This window comes from Pithys albifrons, chromosome 17, assembly GCF_047495875.1.
Source record: "Pithys albifrons albifrons isolate INPA30051 chromosome 17, PitAlb_v1, whole genome shotgun sequence".
Lineage (NCBI taxonomy): Eukaryota > Metazoa > Chordata > Aves > Passeriformes > Thamnophilidae > Pithys > Pithys albifrons.
In genome coordinates, this window is record NC_092474.1 from 13,389,573 (window position 1) to 13,406,732 (window position 17,160).

The following is a 17,160-nucleotide window of genomic DNA, read 5'->3' on the forward strand; positions in this document are numbered from 1 at the left end:
CACGTCTTGATCCAACCCTACTGTGATTGGACTTGATGATCTCAGAGGTCTCTTCCAACCCAAACTGAGAAGAGCAACAAGGCTGGAGAAGGGACTGGAGCACAAGTGCTGTGGGGAGAGGCTGAGGGAGCTGGGGGTGTTCAGCCTGGAGAAGAGGAGGCTCAGAGGTGACCTCAGCACTGTCTGGAACTGCCTGAAGGGAAGTTCTGGCCAGGTGGGGGTTGGTCTCTTCTCCCAGGCACTCAGCAATAGGACAAGGGGGCACGATGGGCTCAAGCTCTGCCAGGGGAAATTGAAGTTGGAGAGCAGAAAGAAATTCTTTGCAGAGAGAGTGCTCAGGGATTGGAATGGGCTGCCCAGAGAGGGGGTGGATTCCCCATCCCTGGAGGTTTTTCAGCTGAGCTTGGCTGTGGCACTGAGTGCCATGATCTGGTAAAGGGACTGGAGTTGGACCAAGTGTTGGACTTGATGATCTTGGAGGTCTTTTCCAACCCAATCCATTCTATGATTCTATGAAAAGCACTTTTCCCGAGTTGCTGGGATGGGCTTCATCCCCCCCAGCACACCCCAGCACCCACTTACTTGGGGGTGTGCGCCTCATCCACGCGGTGCCCCAGCTGGAACTCGTGGGACTTGCTGCGGTGCAGCGCCGTGAACCCCGGGATGAGATGGATCAGCTTCCGTGAGGAGGGCGGGGGCGTCCCGGGGGGCTTCAGTTTGTTCCTGCGCCGCACGGGCGGCGTCCCCGGGGGCGTCATGGTGGTGACGATGTTGGGGGTGCGCGGAGGGGTGTGGGCGGCGTGGCGCTGCCGCGGCGACGGCGGCAGGGACCGGTGGCCGGACTCCAGGGGTGGGCACAGCCCCGGGTGACCCTCCACGGTCAGTCGGTCCACGTGGGTGTACAGGGGTCCATGGGAGGAGCCCGCGTGGCAGTGGTGCTGCCCACACTTGGGTGGCACTTTGGGGCTCTGCGAGAGGTGAGTCCTGCCCCACGGCCCCGGATCCGCCGGGCACGACGCGGGGCTGTTCTCCTTGCCCGGCTCCGTCGTGGGCCACTGGATGGTCCAGTCCTGCTTGGAGAGACTCCCCCCTGCGACAGAGCACAGAAACACAGCCATGTGGTGTGGGAGAAGCTGCACATTCCTGACTCAGCCCTGGAAGGGTTCAAGATGTCCCATCCCTTGAAGGGTTCAAGACACCCATCCCTGGTAGGGTTCAAGACATCCCATCCCTGGAAGTGTTCAAAATGTCCCATCCCTTGAAGGGTTCAAGATGTCCCATCCCTTGAAGGGTTCAAGACACCCATCCCTGGTTGTGTTCAAGACATCCCATCCCTGGAAGGGTTCAAGACATCCCATCCCTGGAAGTGTTCAAGATGTCCCATCCTTTGAAAGGTTCAAGATGTCCCATCCCTTGAAGGGTGGGTTCAAGGCATCCATCCTTGGAAGTGTTCAAGACATCCCATCCCTGGATGTGTTCAAAATGTCCCATCCCTTGAAGGGTTCAAGACATCCAACCCTGGAAGTGTTCAAGATGTCCCATCCTTTGAAAGGTTCAAGATGTCCCATCCCTTGAAGGGTTCAAAGCATCCATCCCTTGAAGGGTTCAAGGCATCCATCCTTGGAAGGGTTCAAGACATCCCATCCCTGGATGTGTTCAAGATGTCCCATCCTGGAAGTGTTTCAGGCCAGGTTGGACAGGGCTTGGAGCGCCCTGGGCTGGTGGAAGGTGTCCCTGCCCATGGCAGGGGTGGAACAAGATCATCTTTAAGGTCCTTTAAAGTCCCAAACCATTCCATGATTCTACCCTGACACAACATCTCAGCAAGAAGCTTCTCCAGGGTACAGAATCATGGAATGGTTTGGCTTGGAAGGGACTTTCAAGACTATTCAGTTCCATCCCTGCCATGGGCAGGGACACCTTCCAGTCGACCAGGTTGCTCTGAGTTTATCCAGTGTGACACCAAACACCTCCAGGGATGGGGCATCCACAGTTTGTCTGGAGAACCCGCTCCAGGGTCTCACCACTGCTATGCAGAACCAGCTGAGGGCTCTGCCAGGGGCAGAGGTGCTTCCCCAGGTGTGCCCCCACCCACTGACCCCCCATGTGTCCCCCATCACCACCCACCTTCCCCTGCCACCCCAAAAGGTTCCACTGGGATGGGACATCTCTTGTCCAGCCAAGGCTGATGCCCCATCCCACCCCAGAGATCCCAACCATGCCTTGTGCCATTTGCATAATGAGGGGGTTGTAATTAATCAAGATTCCTCCCACTCCTAATTACCCATCACCACCAGCACAGAGCCAAGCAAAGGGCTGTCGGCAGCGACTTCAGAGCACCCAAAAGGGACGATCCAAGTGGAACTTGGTCCTTGATCCAAGCTCAAGGTCCCTCTGCTGACACCTTTTCATCGTTCCCACCAAAGAAAACCAACACAAACCCAAATCTCCTCATTTTCAAGCATCTTCCTCCCCTTCCCTGTTTGGATTGTTAATTGGCTGCTCTCATCTCGCTCCGGCCTTTTCATGGGGAACGTTTTATTTCAAGCTCCAAAGGAAAAGTAAAGGAGGAAAGGGCTTGGGAAATGAAAGGTTTGGATTGGAAAAAGCTCCGAGTGAGGGGGTGGAGAAGGGGGGATGAGCAGAAAATCAAAATAAAGAATAAAAAATAATATTAAAAAATAAGAAAAAAAAACCGAGTGGAAAATAAAAATAAAATATCTAAATGAAAGAATGAAAATAAAATCAAAATGGAAAATAATAATCAAAACTCCTTAAAATAAAAAATAGAATAAATAAATTGAAATTAAGACATTAAAATTAAATCCAATAATAAAAACATTTAAAATAAAACGAATTGATTAAAATAAATAAGAAGTAAAATAAATAAGAAATAAAATAAGAAATAAAAATAAATAAGAAATAAAATAAATAAGAAATAAAAATAAATAAGAAATAAAATAAATAAGAAATAAAAATAAATAAGAAATAAAATAAGAAATAAAAATAAATAAGAAATAAAATAAATAAGAAATAAAATAAATAAGAAATAAAAATAAATAAGAAATAAAATAAATAAGAAATAAAAATAAATAAGAAAAAAAAAGAAATAAAATAAATAAGAAATAAAAATAAATAAAACATACGAATGATAACAAAACCACGTAAAATAAAAATAGATGAATAAACATAAATAAGAATCAAAATAAATAAAACCATTTAAAAAAAATAAAAGTTAAACCTGAAAAATTAAGAAAGATAAATCCTGCTGTAGGATGGAGCTGCACCTCCAAAGCCACCAGAGCCACCAGAAAGGCCCAGCCAAGTGGGGACCCGGCAGGTGACAAGTTGGGGGATGTCCCCCCTCCCCAGCCCAGCTCTGCAGGGGGTCACGTCACCTCCAGCAAGGCCACCCTGTGCCCACACCCCAAACTGGGCACCAGCCAGTGCCAGGCTCTGTCCTTGTCCCCAAGGCCACCACGGGCCACCAGTCTCTGAGGCCACCCCAGCCGTGTGCAGGGGGCGGGGGGAGGAGGGGGTACACCAATTAAATCCTGCCGCAATTAACCCCTCCGCTTAATTAGCCGGCACCGAGGGATCCTCAGATCACCGTCCTGTATGCAAATGACTCCGCACATATGCAAATTCCGCGCTTCCCATTGGCGGCTCCGCACGCGGAGATTTACATAACTCGGGGCTGCCCGGATGCTGCGTCCCGGAGCTAATTAGCAGCAATTACCAAACATGAGGGGAGGCTCTCCCCGTGCCCGGCCGTGGCATCGCGTCCCCCACTGTCCCTGTGATGCTCTCGGGAGGAAAAATAACCCCCCGTGGGGCAGACAGGGCTAAAAATACCTGAGATAAACCGGGAAAACCTGTTATAGAATCACAGAATGGATTGGGTTGGAAGAGACCTCTGAGATCATCAAATCCAACCCTTGGTCCAACTCCAGTCCCTTTACAAGATCATGGCACTCAGTGCCACGGCCAAGCTCAGTTGAAAAACCTCCAGGGATGGGGAATCCACCCCCTCTCTGGGCAGCCCATTCCAATCCCTGAGCACTCTCTCTGCAAAGAACTTTCTTCTGCTCTCCAACTTCAATTTCCCCTGGCAGAGCTTGAGCCCATCGTGCCCCCTTGTCCTATTGCTGAGTGCCTGGGAGAAGAGACCAACCCCCAGCTGGCCAGAACTTCCCTTCAGGCAGTTCCAGACAGTGCTGAGGTCACCTCTGAGCCTCCTCTTCTCCAGGCTGAACACTCCCAGCTCCCTCAGCCTCTCCCCACAGCACTTGTGCTCCAGTCCCTTCTTCAGCCTCGTTGCTCTTCTCAGTTGGGTTGGAAGAGACCTCTGAGATCATCAAGTCCAATCCTTGATCCAACCCCACTGTGACCACCAGTGATCACAGTAGGGTTGGATCAAGACATGGTGGATTCTCTGTCCCTGGAGGTGTTTAAGGGGACACTCAGTGCCGCATCCAGTCCCTTCTCCAGCCTCGTTGCTCTTCTCTGGCCCCGCTCCAGCCCCTCAATCTCTTGCCTCAACTGAGGGGCCCAGAACTGAACACAACACTCAAGGTGTGGCCTCCCCAAGGCAGAGTCCAGGGGAAGGGTCACTGCCCTGGGCCTGCTGGCCACGCTAGTTTGGATCCAGATCAGGATCCCCTTGGCCTTCTTGGCCACCTGGGCACACTGGTGGCTCCTGTTGAGCTTCCTGTCCCTCAGTCCCCCCAGGTCCCTCTGCCTGGCTGCTCTCCAGCCACTCTGTGCCCAGCCTGGAGCGCTGCAGGGGGTTGGGGTGGCCAAAGGGCAGGACCTGCACTTGGCCTTGTTGAACTCCATCCCATTGCAATCAGCCCATCTCTCCAGTCTCTCCAGGTCCCTCTGCAGAGCCCTCCTGCCTTCCAGCAGGTCGACACTCCCTCCCAACTTGGTGTCATCAGCAAATTTGCTGATGATGGACTCAATCCCCTCATCTAAATCATCAATAAAGATGTTAAACAGGACTGGATCCCTGGGGGACACCACTGATGACCAGCTGGACACAGCCCTGTTCACCAGCACTCTCTGGGCCCTCCAGGCAGCTCCTGACCCAGCAGAGGGTACACCTGTCCAAGCAATGGTCTACCAGCTTTTCCAGGAGTATATTATGGGAGACAGTGTCAAAGGCCTTGCTGAAGTCCAGACAGACTCATCCACAGCCTGCCCCTCATCCACCAGGTGGGTCACCAGATCGTAAAAATCGATCAGGTTGGTCAGACAGGACCTTCCCACAGCAGGAGTGTGGCAGGCAGAGGGCGCTCCGCTGGATGGGATCGGATTAAACCGGGAATGCGCTTAGGAGGGAAAAACCCAAGGCAAATATCCCCGAGCTGCTCTTTGTGCAAAGCCTGTTAAGCGCTCTCGGATTCCGCTCCCTCCCGGCGCTCCCCCCCGGCGTCACTGCTCTGCCAGAGCCGATTCCCAGCTGGAAAAACCATGGAAGAGCTTGCACAGAGGGAAGGTCCCCTTTGCCCAGTTTGCCACAGGGCTGTTAGCTCATAAAAAACTCATTTATTTTGTTTGTATCAAAAACATTAATTGCCTGTTGAAATATTAGTCACAGCAACCCCCCCCCCCCCCAGCCCCACGGGCCACCTCTCCTGTCCCTGTGGCCACCAAAGGGAGGGATGCTCCCCTTGGATAGATCCAGCTTTATTAATCCCATCAGTGCTGCTGCTGCCTCCCCTGCTTCTCTCCAACCAACTTCATTAGGGAAGAAGCTTTTCCTGAACCACTTCATGAAAAGCCAACAAGGAAACAAACTCCAGGGGAGAGAAGGCAGCGAGGAGAGAGAGCACCGGGATGAAGCTCGTGGATCCAGAGATGGAAAAATGGCACCTGTTTTCTACCTGTTCCAAACAACAAAGAGCAGGTTTGGCTTTGTTTTCCTTGAAATAAAACACTGGGAATAATTAGCTGTTCCTATGGGAGCTGGGGGTACCTGAGGCATCCCAGCTGCTGCTCTGAGCACCTTCCCTTCCCAAAGGCAGCACCCAGGTGAGCAAATGGAGACATGCACCAAAACAGAGCAAGATTTTGGCTGATTTTAGTCCCCCTGGCTCCAGCCACCTCTCTCAGCACCAGCATCCCAGGATAGCCCCCTCACCATGGGAAAAGCAGACTGGCATCACCCAGCTCGGCAGCACAAGGATACCCCACACCACACCAGCACAGCCCCCAAATGTGCCTCAAACAGGGGCTTTTTTCCTGCTGCTCATGGCCCTGCTTGACCCTGCGCTGTCCCCAAGCCACTCCCAGGGCCACAGCAACTCATAAATATTCAGCTCTGGCTCATTTTTCCCGGTAGGATCAGTAATCACCTCCACACAGAACCCACTAGTCACACCCCATCAACTCCTCAAGCCACAGCTCAGCTCTTATTTAATATCAAATTAATCCCACTCTGGGTTCAAACTGCTGCTGATCAAATACCACTTCCAAGGGGAAGGATCCACCACCGAGGAAAATCCAATACAGGCTTGTTAACACAATAAAGCAGGGGGGGATATAGATTTGCCACTGTATTTGATAAATAGAACATGCTTTTGGTTTATAAGGTGCCCCAGGGCTTTCCCTGGATGCTCAGGTTGGGAAATGTCTCCTTTCCCACCATCCAACTCCATCCTGGCAAAACTCATCACCAGGAAACAGCCCTTCCCTGCCCAGGCAGGACTGGCCTGGGAAATTAGATGTCTCTAATTAATAACTTGATAAATAAAGATTTATGGGAAAGGTTAATACTGAACTTCATTTCTCCTTTATTAATACAAATCTTGGCATCTAAAAATTGGTCACTGCTGCCCTTGCCAAGAAATTACGAGTTTTAAAGAGGCTGCAGCTTGTGCATTAATTATATTTTTAGGACTAGGACGGTCTTTTGCTTTGCAAGGAGATAAAATATAGATTAAAAGACACATTGATACGTCTGGGGTTCTTTCTGGGGGACCTGAGATGCCAGTACTGCATCCTGAGAGAGCATCCCTGCCATCCTGGGATGCTTTTCCACCCCTTCATCCCACACAGCCCCCAGAGGTGAAACTGCCAGACAGCTCCTCTGAGCTGTGCCAACCTCATGGGCACCGGGCTGGTGCTCATGGAGCTGTGGAGCCAACCAGCAGCTCAGTATCCAGGGAATCCAGCGGAGGGAGGGAGGGAGGGAGGGAGGGAGGGATGGATGGATGGATGGATGGATGGATGGATGGATGGATGGATGGATGGATGGGTGGGTGGGTGGGTGGATGGATGGATGGATGGATGGATGGATGGGTTAAAGCAGCACAGCATCACCTTAGTGCCCCACAGAGCCACAGCCCCACCCTGCTCAGTCAGGGGACATGAGTCCCAGCTGTCCCCAACAGCCTCAGGGGACATTCCCAGGGTACCAGCAGGGCTGTTCTGCCAGTTCCAGTCCCGCATCCCACCCAAACACGCTGCCTGGACCATGGGGAATCTCAGAGCCAGCCCCAAGCAGCTGGGTGGGATGAGCTGCTCCCACCACCCACCTCATGGCTCAGCCAGTGACCATCTCACCCTGACCTATCCAGAGATCCCACCATTCCCACCTCCAGGAGAAAGGCAGGGACTGTGCTCCTGCTCTCTCACAGGACAGAGAGAAGGGGGACTCCTGAGACAGAGCCGTTCGACCTGGCAAAGACAGGGAACACAGAGCTGTGTTGAGCAGGGTACAGGGAGCTCATCTGCCATCCTGGATGGAGTTTTCTGCACCCACATTCTCTAGAAATTCCAGGAGATTGGGTCTCATCCACTGCCTGGAGCTCCTGCATCCCTCAGGGCTTGCAGGGACTCTGTTGTCCCCTCCCTGTCCCCAGGGCTTGTGTCACCCATTGGAAATCTCACTTGGAGGTTTCTCCAGCAGCCTGGTGCCAGCAAGGCATGGACCCACACCAGCTGGCAATGCCAGGGATCCCAAACCCCATCTCCAGCACAGTAGGAACAGCCACTGCAGCATCTCTGCAATGCCAAAGGGACAAGGCAGCAGCTCCCCCGGGAGCAGTGGGATGATGGATGGAGTTAAATGGAGCACTGGGAAAGACAAACACTCCACGCCTGGATAGCAGCAAACTCCCTCCTGCAGGGCCCCAATGGCCCACCAAGCCACGTGGCACCAGGAACTCTGGCAGCCCCATCACCTGCCCCATTAAAGAGCAAATGGAGCAGCCAGCAACCCGCAGCCCTCCGGCTCCTCCACCCAGCTGGAAACCTCCAGAGGAACCAAAGATGCTTCAGCATCTTCACTGCAGCTGCTGAGCCAAAGGCCAGTGTGGATTTTCCAAAGCAACGCAGGGAATTCCCTCGGCCGAGGGAGCAGAGGGGGAAAGCAGGATTTGTTTGCAAGAGTCTTTAAAAGTCAAAGGTGTTTAAACAAAGAGCAGCTGAGAGCCTTCCCCAGGCTGTGGGGGAGGCACCGCTGCCCTTCCTCAAATAGCACAGAGAGTTAGTGGAAATGCCAAAGGGAAGGAGGGCAGGAGCGCTGGCAGGAGCTGGATTTAGGGAGTTGTGGAGGGACTTTGCTCCTCAGGGAATGCCAGGCTGGGCTCAGCCAGCCCCACCTCACTGCTCAGGCAGCAGAGGTCCCTCTGCCACTGTGCCCCACCACAGGCTGGCACTGCCACACTGTGCCGTGCCATGCAAGGAGCCTGGAGGGGCTCCAGCAACCACAACTGGTGGATGTGGCAAAGACCCCTCCAGGGCAGTGGCTGGACCTCCTCTCTGGGACATGCTATGCCAAGCAGTGGTGATGTGAAGTGACCCTTCCTCTGTGCTCTGTGTTGGTGAGTGTTGAGTGTTGAGTGTTGAGTGTTGTGTTCAGTTCTGGGCCCCTCAGTTGAAGAAAGAGATTGAGGGGCTGGAGCGGGGCCAGAGAAGAGCAACGAGGCTGGAGAAGGGACTGGATGTGGCACTGAGTGTCCTCTGAAACACCTCCAGGGACAGAGAATCCACCACGTTTTGATCCAACCCCACTGTGATCACCAGCCCAGGGCACTTTGTGCCCTGGGCTGGTGGTCACAGTGGGGTTGGATCAAGGATTGGACTTGATGATCTCAGAGGTCTCTTCCAACCCAACTGAGAAGAGCAACAAGGCTGGAGAAGGGACTGGAGCACAAGTGCTGTGGGGAGAGGCTGAGGGAGCTGGGGGCGTTTAGCCTGGAGAAGAGGAGGCTCAGAGGTGACCTCAGCACTGTCTGGAACTGCCTGAAGGGAAGTTCTGGCCAGGTGGGGGTTGGTCTCTTCTCCCAGGCACTCAGCAATAGGACAAGGGGGCACGATGGGCTCAAGCTCTGCCAGGGGAAATTGAAGTTGGAGAGCAGAAAGAAATTCTTTGCAGAGAGAGTGCTCAGGGATTGGAATGGGCTGCCCAGAGAGGGGGTGGATTCCCCATCCCTGGAGGTTTTTCAGCTGAGCTTGGCCGTGGCACTGAGTGCCATGATCTGGTAAAGGGACTGGAGTTGGCCCAAGGGTTGGACTTGATGATCTGGGAGGTCTTTTCCAACCCAATCCATTCCATGATTCTGTGAGTTTATGATGTGGGGATGCTGCTGGTCATCCAAAAATGTTCCACACTGAAACCACATCACTGTCCCCTGTTGTCCCCAAGAGCTGCTCTGAACCTGCAAAGCCCATCAAAAAACCACTCTCCATCCCCCCAACCTTTGGGATACAGGAAGAGGAGCCCCTCAAGAGGGGACTGGAGCTGAGCAGAGGGGTTTGGGGTTCCCAAATCATGCAAGTGTGGCAGGACTGGAAACCACCTCCAGGGTCCCAACAAGGACCACAGCTAAACCAGCCCACAACCATCACCCCAGCTTGGGACCAGGAGGGAAACCCTTGGGAAAGGGACAGTGGGATGGTTAGACTGTGAAATGGGGTGTCACTGATCACCCAAGCTGACCCCAAGGTGAACTCTACCCCCTGTGCCCCGACGTTGATGCTGCCCCAGAGCCACCCCCTGTGCTGGCAGTGATCCCCCTGAGCTGGCACCATGGCACCAGTTGTGGGGTCCCATCCATGGGGATGGGCTGTGCCAGTGGGGTCCTGGAGCATGTCCAGAGAAGGGAACGGAGCTGGGAAGGGGCTGGAGCAGCAGGAGGGGCTGAGGGAGCTGGGGGGGCTCAGCCTGGAGAAAAGGAGGCTCAGGGGGGACCTTCTGGCTCTGCAATCCCTGCCAGGAGCGGGGAGCTGGGGGTGGGTCGGGCTCTGCTCCAGGGCACAGGGACAGGAGGAGAGGGCACGGCCTCAGGATGGGCCAGGGGAGATTTAGGTTGGGTATCAGGGAAAATTCCTCCACTGAAGGGATGTTCAGGCCCTGGCACAGCTGCCCAGGGCAGTGGTGGAGTCCCCATCCCTGGAGGGATTTAAAACCATGTGGATGTGGCACCTGGGGACATGGGATGGCCTTGGCAGTGCTGGGGAACGACTTGACTCGATGATCTTAAGAATCTTTCCCAAACTAAACTATTCTGTGATTCCATGATGACCAGTCAAGGCTCAGCTGGGACACGGAGCCAGGAGAGCAGGACGCTGCACAGCCCCCGCAGCATCCCCGAGCAGATTCAGCCCCAGCCCCGCTCGGGTCCCGCTGCCGGCGCAGGAGCGGCCGGAGCAGCTCCGTGCGGAGCCCGCACAGCGGAGCAATGCTGCCATCGCCTGGCACGGCACGGCACAGCTCGGCACGGCACGGCACGGCACGGCACGGCACAGGACAGCACCCACGCGGGTCTCAGCCGTCATGTTCCACCCCCTGCCATGGGCAGGGACACCTTCCACTGTCCCAGGTTGCTCCAAGCCCTGTCCATCCTGGCCTTGGACACTCCCAGGGATGGGGCAGCCACAGCTTCTCTGCCCAACCTGTGCCAGGGCCTGCCCACGCTCACAGGGAAGGATTCCTTCCCCACATCCCATCTATCCCTGCCCTCTGGCAGTGGGAAGCGATTCCCCTTGTCCTGTCCCTCCATCCCTTGTCCCCAGTCCCTCTCCAGCTCTCCTGGAGCCCCTTCAGGCCCTGGAAGGGGCTCTCAGGTGTCCCTGGAGCCTTCTCTTCTCCAGGTGACCCCCCCAGCTCTCCCAGCCTGGCTCCAGCCCAGAGGGGCTCCAGCCCTGGAGCAGCTCCGGGGCCTCCTCTGGACTCTCCAGCAGCTCCACGTCCTTCCTCTGCTGCCCCCAGGGCTGGGGCAGCTCTGCAGGGGGGTCTCACCTGAGGGGGCAGAGGGGCACAATCCCCCCTTCCCTGCTGCCCACACTGTCAGATGTGTCCAGCACAGGGGGGGTCAGCCTGTCCCCCACCACCAGCCCCCCAAACTCCTCCTCCCCGGGGGTGCCCTCAGTGCAGCAGGACAAGGAGGATCAGCCCATGGAACACACCCTGCCCATGCAGCAATGCCACCCTCCGTGTCCCCACAGCAGGACGGTGCCCCTCGCCCCCAGCCCGCGGGCACGGGGTGCCCGACTCACCCGACTTGTGGACGCTGCGCAGGCAGGACAGGGAGGCGTTCAGGCGGGCACACTCCTCGCTGTTGGCCCCAAACTTCTCCACGGTGGCACAGACCTGGTCATCTGTCATGTCCAGCAGGTCCTCCAGGCTCAGCTGCCCAGGGGCAATCTCCTGAGGGAAGAACAAGGAAAGAGTGAGGAAGGAGGAATAAACCACCCCAAAACCGCAGGGCACACCAGTGAGAATCCTTTTTTGGGGTCACAGGCCCAAAAACACTCATTTTCCTTCTCAGTCTACAAGAAAACCAGGAGGGAGAGCTGGAGGCTCAGCTTTATCCCAGATTTATGTATGGTCTCGGATGAATCCAGACCCAGCTCAACAGCAGGACTTCTGGGGGCACCAGGAAAACCCACCCGTGCCCTGGGCACACACAGGGACTGGCAGCTTCATTAGAGACTTACCTCTTCCTTGATGGGGGGGTCACCTTTGGGTGCCACCTCCTCCCTGCACCCATGGCCTGCAGGAGCCCAGGAGGAGGCAGAAGGATGCTGTGACCTGCCATGGCACCACCATGCTGTGATGGGGACATGTGGGACCCCCACTGTGGGAGGGGACACCCACAAGGTCCACCTGACACCCACAGCCTTCCCTGGGAACAGCAATGGGGTGTCCTAGTTGGTGGGTGGAACAGAGATGGGGGGTCAAGAACCCACAGACTCCTCAAGAAACACTCCTAGAAAGGGTCAGGATCCACAAACTTCTGAAAAAACACTCCTGGAGAGGGTCAGGACCCAGAAACTCCTGGGAAAGCACCCCCAGAGAGGGTCAGAACCCACAAATCTGTGATAAAACACCCCTGGAGAGGGTCAGGACCCACAACCCTGGAAAAAACACTCCTAAAGAGGGTCAGGACCCACAAACCCATGGAAAAACACCCTTGGAGAGGGCCAGGACCCACAAAACCCTGGGAAAAATACCCTGGAGAGGGTCAGGACTCACAAACCCTGGGAAAACACCCCTAGAGAGCGTCAGGACCCACAAGCCCCTGGGAAAACAATCCTAGAGAGGGTCAGGACCCACAAATCCCTGATAAAACACCCCTGGAGAGGGTCAGGACCCACAAAACCCTGGGAAAACACCCCTGGAGAGGGTCAGGACTCACAAAACCCTGGGAAAAATACCCTGGAGAGGGTCAGGGCCCACAAAACTCTGATAAAACACCCCTGGAGAGGGTCAGGACCCACAAAACCCTGGGAAAACACCCCTGGAGAGGGTCAGGACTCACAAAACCCTGGGAAAACACCCCTAGAGAGGGTCAGGACTCCCCAAACCTCTGGGAAAACACCCCTGGAGAGGGTCAGGACCCACAAATCCCTGGGAAAACCCTCCTGGAGAGGGTCAGGCCCCCCAAACCCCTGTAAAACCCTCCTAGAGAGGGCCCCTCCAAGCTGGAGGCTGCCCAGGCCGTACCTCCATCACCTCCTTGCGGATGTCGACGATGCGGAACCAGTGCAGGAGCTGGGGGAACCCCTCCAGCTTGGCATTGCGCTCCTGCAGGGCCACCTTCCTCTTGCAGGACAGCTGCCTGCTGAAGTACTTCACCAGTTTGCTCTGCAAAAGAAGCCAAAACTCCATGGGACCCCCTGGATGGCCCCCCGTGGCAGGAGGAGGGGACCACCTGCTCTCCCTCTGCCCCATCCCAGGGCACACAACTCTGCCCTGAAAACAGCCCTTGTCACCCACTGCCAAGCCCCTGCAGCCAAGAGCATCGAGTTCTGGTGCCCAAGAAGGGCATTTCCCTCCCCAAAAAGCCCTGTCTCAGCTCCTTCATCTTTTTGGGGGTCTTGCTCAGGGATGGACAGCCCTTGTCACCCCCACAGTGGGTGTGTGACAGGGACAGGGGACACAGAGATCACTTCTCCCACCCACCAACACAAACATCACCCACTCCCAGCACTGCCCAGTGCCCACAGGACACATTCCCTTCTTTTATTCCTGGCCTTGCTGCAAAGGGATCCCCCAAACACCCCCCAAAAGACACAGTCCCCCCTTACACCCAGACTTGGTGCCAAAGGATCCCCCAAACATCCTCCATTGGGCCATGGGACTCTTAGACCCAGACTCAGTACAGAGGGACCCCCCAAACATCCCCAGAGGACACACATCCCTCTCCTACACCCAGACTCAGTGCAAAGGGACATCCCAAAAATCCCCACAGGCCACACTCCCCTTACATCCAGACTTAGTATAGAGAGACCCCCTAAACATCCCCCAAAGGACACACCCCCCTCTCACACCCAGATTGGGTGCCAAGGGTCCCCCCACACATCCCCCAAAGGACACACTCCCCTCTCTCACACCCAGACTCAGTACAGAGGGAATCCCCCAGAATCCTACAAGGGGACCAGCCAGAGCACCCCACAGTGCCAAGGCTGGGCCATGGGGGTTTGCTTCTCATTTCCCCTCCATCATTCCACTCACACAGAAAAAAAAGCCCTTCTCAGCTCCTTCACCCTCAGCCCAGCACTGGGGTCTTGTTTGGGGGATGGACAACCCTTATCACCCCCACAGTGGGTGTGTGACAGGGACAGGGGACACAGAGATCACTTCTCCCACCCACCAACACAAACATCACCCACTCCCAGCACTGCCCAGTGCCCACAGGACACATTCCCTTCTTTTATTCCTGGCCTCGCTGCAAAGGGATCCCCCAAACACCCCCCGAAAGACACAGTCCCCCCTTACACCCAGACTTGGTGCCAAAGGATCCCCCAAACATCCTCCATTGGGCCATGGGACTCTTAGACCCAGACTCAGTACAGAGGGACCTCCCAAACATCCCCCAAAGGACACACTCCCCTCTCCTACACCCAGATTCGGTGCCAAGGGTCCCCCCACACATCCCCCAAAGGACACACTCCCCTCTCACACCCAGATTCGGTGCAAAGGGACATCCCAAAAATCCCCACAGGCCACGCTCCCCTTAGACCCAGAATTAGTAATAGAGAGACCCCCCTAAACTTCCCCCAAAGGACACACCCCCTCTTACACCCAGATTCGGTGCCAAGGGTCCCCCCACACATCCCCCAAAGGACTCACTCCCCTCTCTTACACCCAGACTCAGTTCAGAGGGACCACCCAAACATCCCTCAAAGGACACACCCCCCTCTCCTACACCCAGACTCCTCCTCACACCCAGACTTGGTGCCAAAGGATCCCCCAAACATCCTCCATGGGCCATGGGACTCTTAGACCCAGACTTGGTACGGAGGGACCCTCTAAACGTCCCCCAAAGGACACACTCCCCTCTCTCACACCCAGATTCGGTGCCAAGGGACCCCCACATATCCCCCAAAAGACTCACTCCCCTCTCTCACACCCAGACTCAGTTCAGAGGGACCACCCAAACATCCCTCAAAGGACACACCCCCCTCTCCTACACCCAGACTCAGTGCCAAGGGACATCCCAAAAATCCCCACAGGCCACGCTCCCCTTAGACCCAGACTCAGTACAGAGAGAACCCCTAAACATCCCCCAAGGGACACACCCCCCTCTCTGACACCCAGACTCAGTTCAGAGGGACCCCCAAAACATCCCCCACAGGCCACACTCTCCACTCTCACACCCAGACTCAGTTCAGTTACCACCCAAACATCCCCCAAAGGACACACTCCCCTCTCTTACACCCAAACTCAGTTCCAAGAAACTCCCCAAACCTCCCCCAAAGGACACACTCCCCTCTCACACCCACACTCAGTACAGAGGGACCCCCTAAACATCCCCCAAAAGACACACTCTCCTCTCACACACAGATTCAGTACCAAGGAACCCCTCAAACACCTCCAAAATACTCACTCCCCCCTCTCACACCCAGACTCAGTACAGAGGGATCCCCCAAAAATCCTACAAGGGGACCAGTCACAGCACCCCACAGTGCCAAGGCTGGGCCATGGGTGTTCCCTCCTTATTCCTCCCTCCTTCCTCCCACTGCTCCTCATCACCAGGCCCAAATCCATCACTCCCTCTTTGCTCATTTGTACACCCATCCCTCCACTGATTGACCCTCAAGCCCTCCCACCACGAGGCCAAAGACATTTGCAGCCTGACAGCTCCCAAAACAAAGATGCTGAACTCCTGCCCTCCTTTCCCTGCTGGGATTACCTGCTCCTGCTTTTCCAGCTGGGTGATTCCCTGGCACCAGCAGCACTAGATGGTGCTGTGCCTCTGCTCCTGCACACCCCAAAAATAGAGGAGCAAAATATGAGATGGTTGGGGACAGAGAAATGAGGGGATAACCTCATTGTGGGTTTTGGGAGAGCTTTCCCATCTCTCCCGGTCCCTTCCCTTGTGGTAACAACCACAGGGCTTGGCATCATCCCCAGAATCATCCCCAGGTGGGTGACAGTCCTTCCAGGAGCTGGGCACCTCAGCTTCTCCCAAGCCCTGACCTGGCTAACAGATTAATTAATGAAAATTAATACCCAAAAGAGAGGCAGAAACAGCAAAGCGACTGACTGGGGGGGGACTGCAGGAACCCCACAGGGCTGGCTCAGCTCTGCACAGCCTTGACCCTCTTCCAGGACTGCTTTTTAAGGAAAAACATTCTCCTTCAAAGGTTTAAAGGCCACTCCCACTCATACATCCCAAATACACACCAGGCCCTTGGAGCTGAAACAGCAGCAGGAGCCTCAAACACACACCCAGGCAGCTCCTGCCTCCCAGAAAATGTCCTTACACACACAGAGCTGCAGCCAAACACCTGGAAAATCCTTCCTAAAAACTCACAGCCGGTTCTCCATCCACTCCCCCCATCTGGGAGCCCAAGGGGGAATAAAGGTGATGCCTGAGCCACCACAGCATCCCTGCTCAAATGAGGGTCCCGGGCTGGGGCAGAGCTGGGGACAGGGCAGTTCCCACCACCACCATTCCAAGGTGTGCTGGGAGCTGGGAATGAGGAAAGGCGGGAGAAATTCACCCCACACAGCCCTTGAGAGACCAGAGGGGTCACTGATAACTCCCAGGGATCCCTGGGCTGGGGTGTCCAGGCATGGGCTGATGCTCTGGCCCAGGGATCTGCTCCAGTCAGGGAAAAACAAGCCCAAAACCCTCTCTGTGAAGTCCAAAAGCACTTGTTGTTCTGCTGGAGCTGGAAAGGGGAGCCATGAGATGGCCCCATCCTGCAGGGAAAGCCCATCCCGGGGCTGCAGAGATGCTCTCACTCCCCGGAGCCGCTGCCCATCCCAGGATGGAGGTTCTCCCAAGGTGGGAAATGCTGCTCTGCCGCGTTCCTGCTGTGGCACAACCCCCCAAGCTCATCCCTGCCTCTGTTTTCCCACGGGAATAGGGCAGGGGGACACCCTGGGGTGCTGGGGGGGTGCCAGCAGAGGGGTCAGAACCCCGTGTACCCCCCTCCCCTCACTGTTTGGGGATACACTGCTGGTCCAGCCGGGAATGCTGCTGGAGGGCTGGGAAGGACCCAAACACCTTCCTGTGGAGCTGGGGATCAGTTTTCACGCCCTTCCAAGTGTTCCCCCTGCTCCAGCGAGAGGGAAAAGGCCTCAAAACACGAGTCAGGGTTCCCAGAAAGTGAAGAGTGGCTCCAAGGGTAACTCCAGGATCCACATTTCCCCTCCCTGCTCCCACCAGGAAGGGGGAGCCCTCCCAGGGTACT

At 55.5% G+C, this 17,160-nt stretch overlaps 1 protein-coding gene across 3 annotated transcripts in view; it reads right to left on the reverse strand.

Moving 5' to 3' along the window:
- Window positions 1-17,160, reverse strand: part of KSR2 (kinase suppressor of ras 2) — a 113,223-nt gene that overhangs the window by 88,522 nt on the left and 7,541 nt on the right. For all 3 annotated transcript variants that reach the window (XM_071572353.1, XM_071572351.1, XM_071572352.1), the window contains exons 2-4: window positions 12,959-13,099; window positions 11,509-11,659; window positions 583-1,090 (exon numbers count right to left, since the gene is read on the reverse strand). In XM_071572353.1, coding sequence (XP_071428454.1) covers window positions 583-1,090; window positions 11,509-11,659; window positions 12,959-13,099 — 800 coding nt within the window. The remainder of the gene's footprint in view (window positions 1-582; window positions 1,091-11,508; window positions 11,660-12,958; window positions 13,100-17,160) is intronic.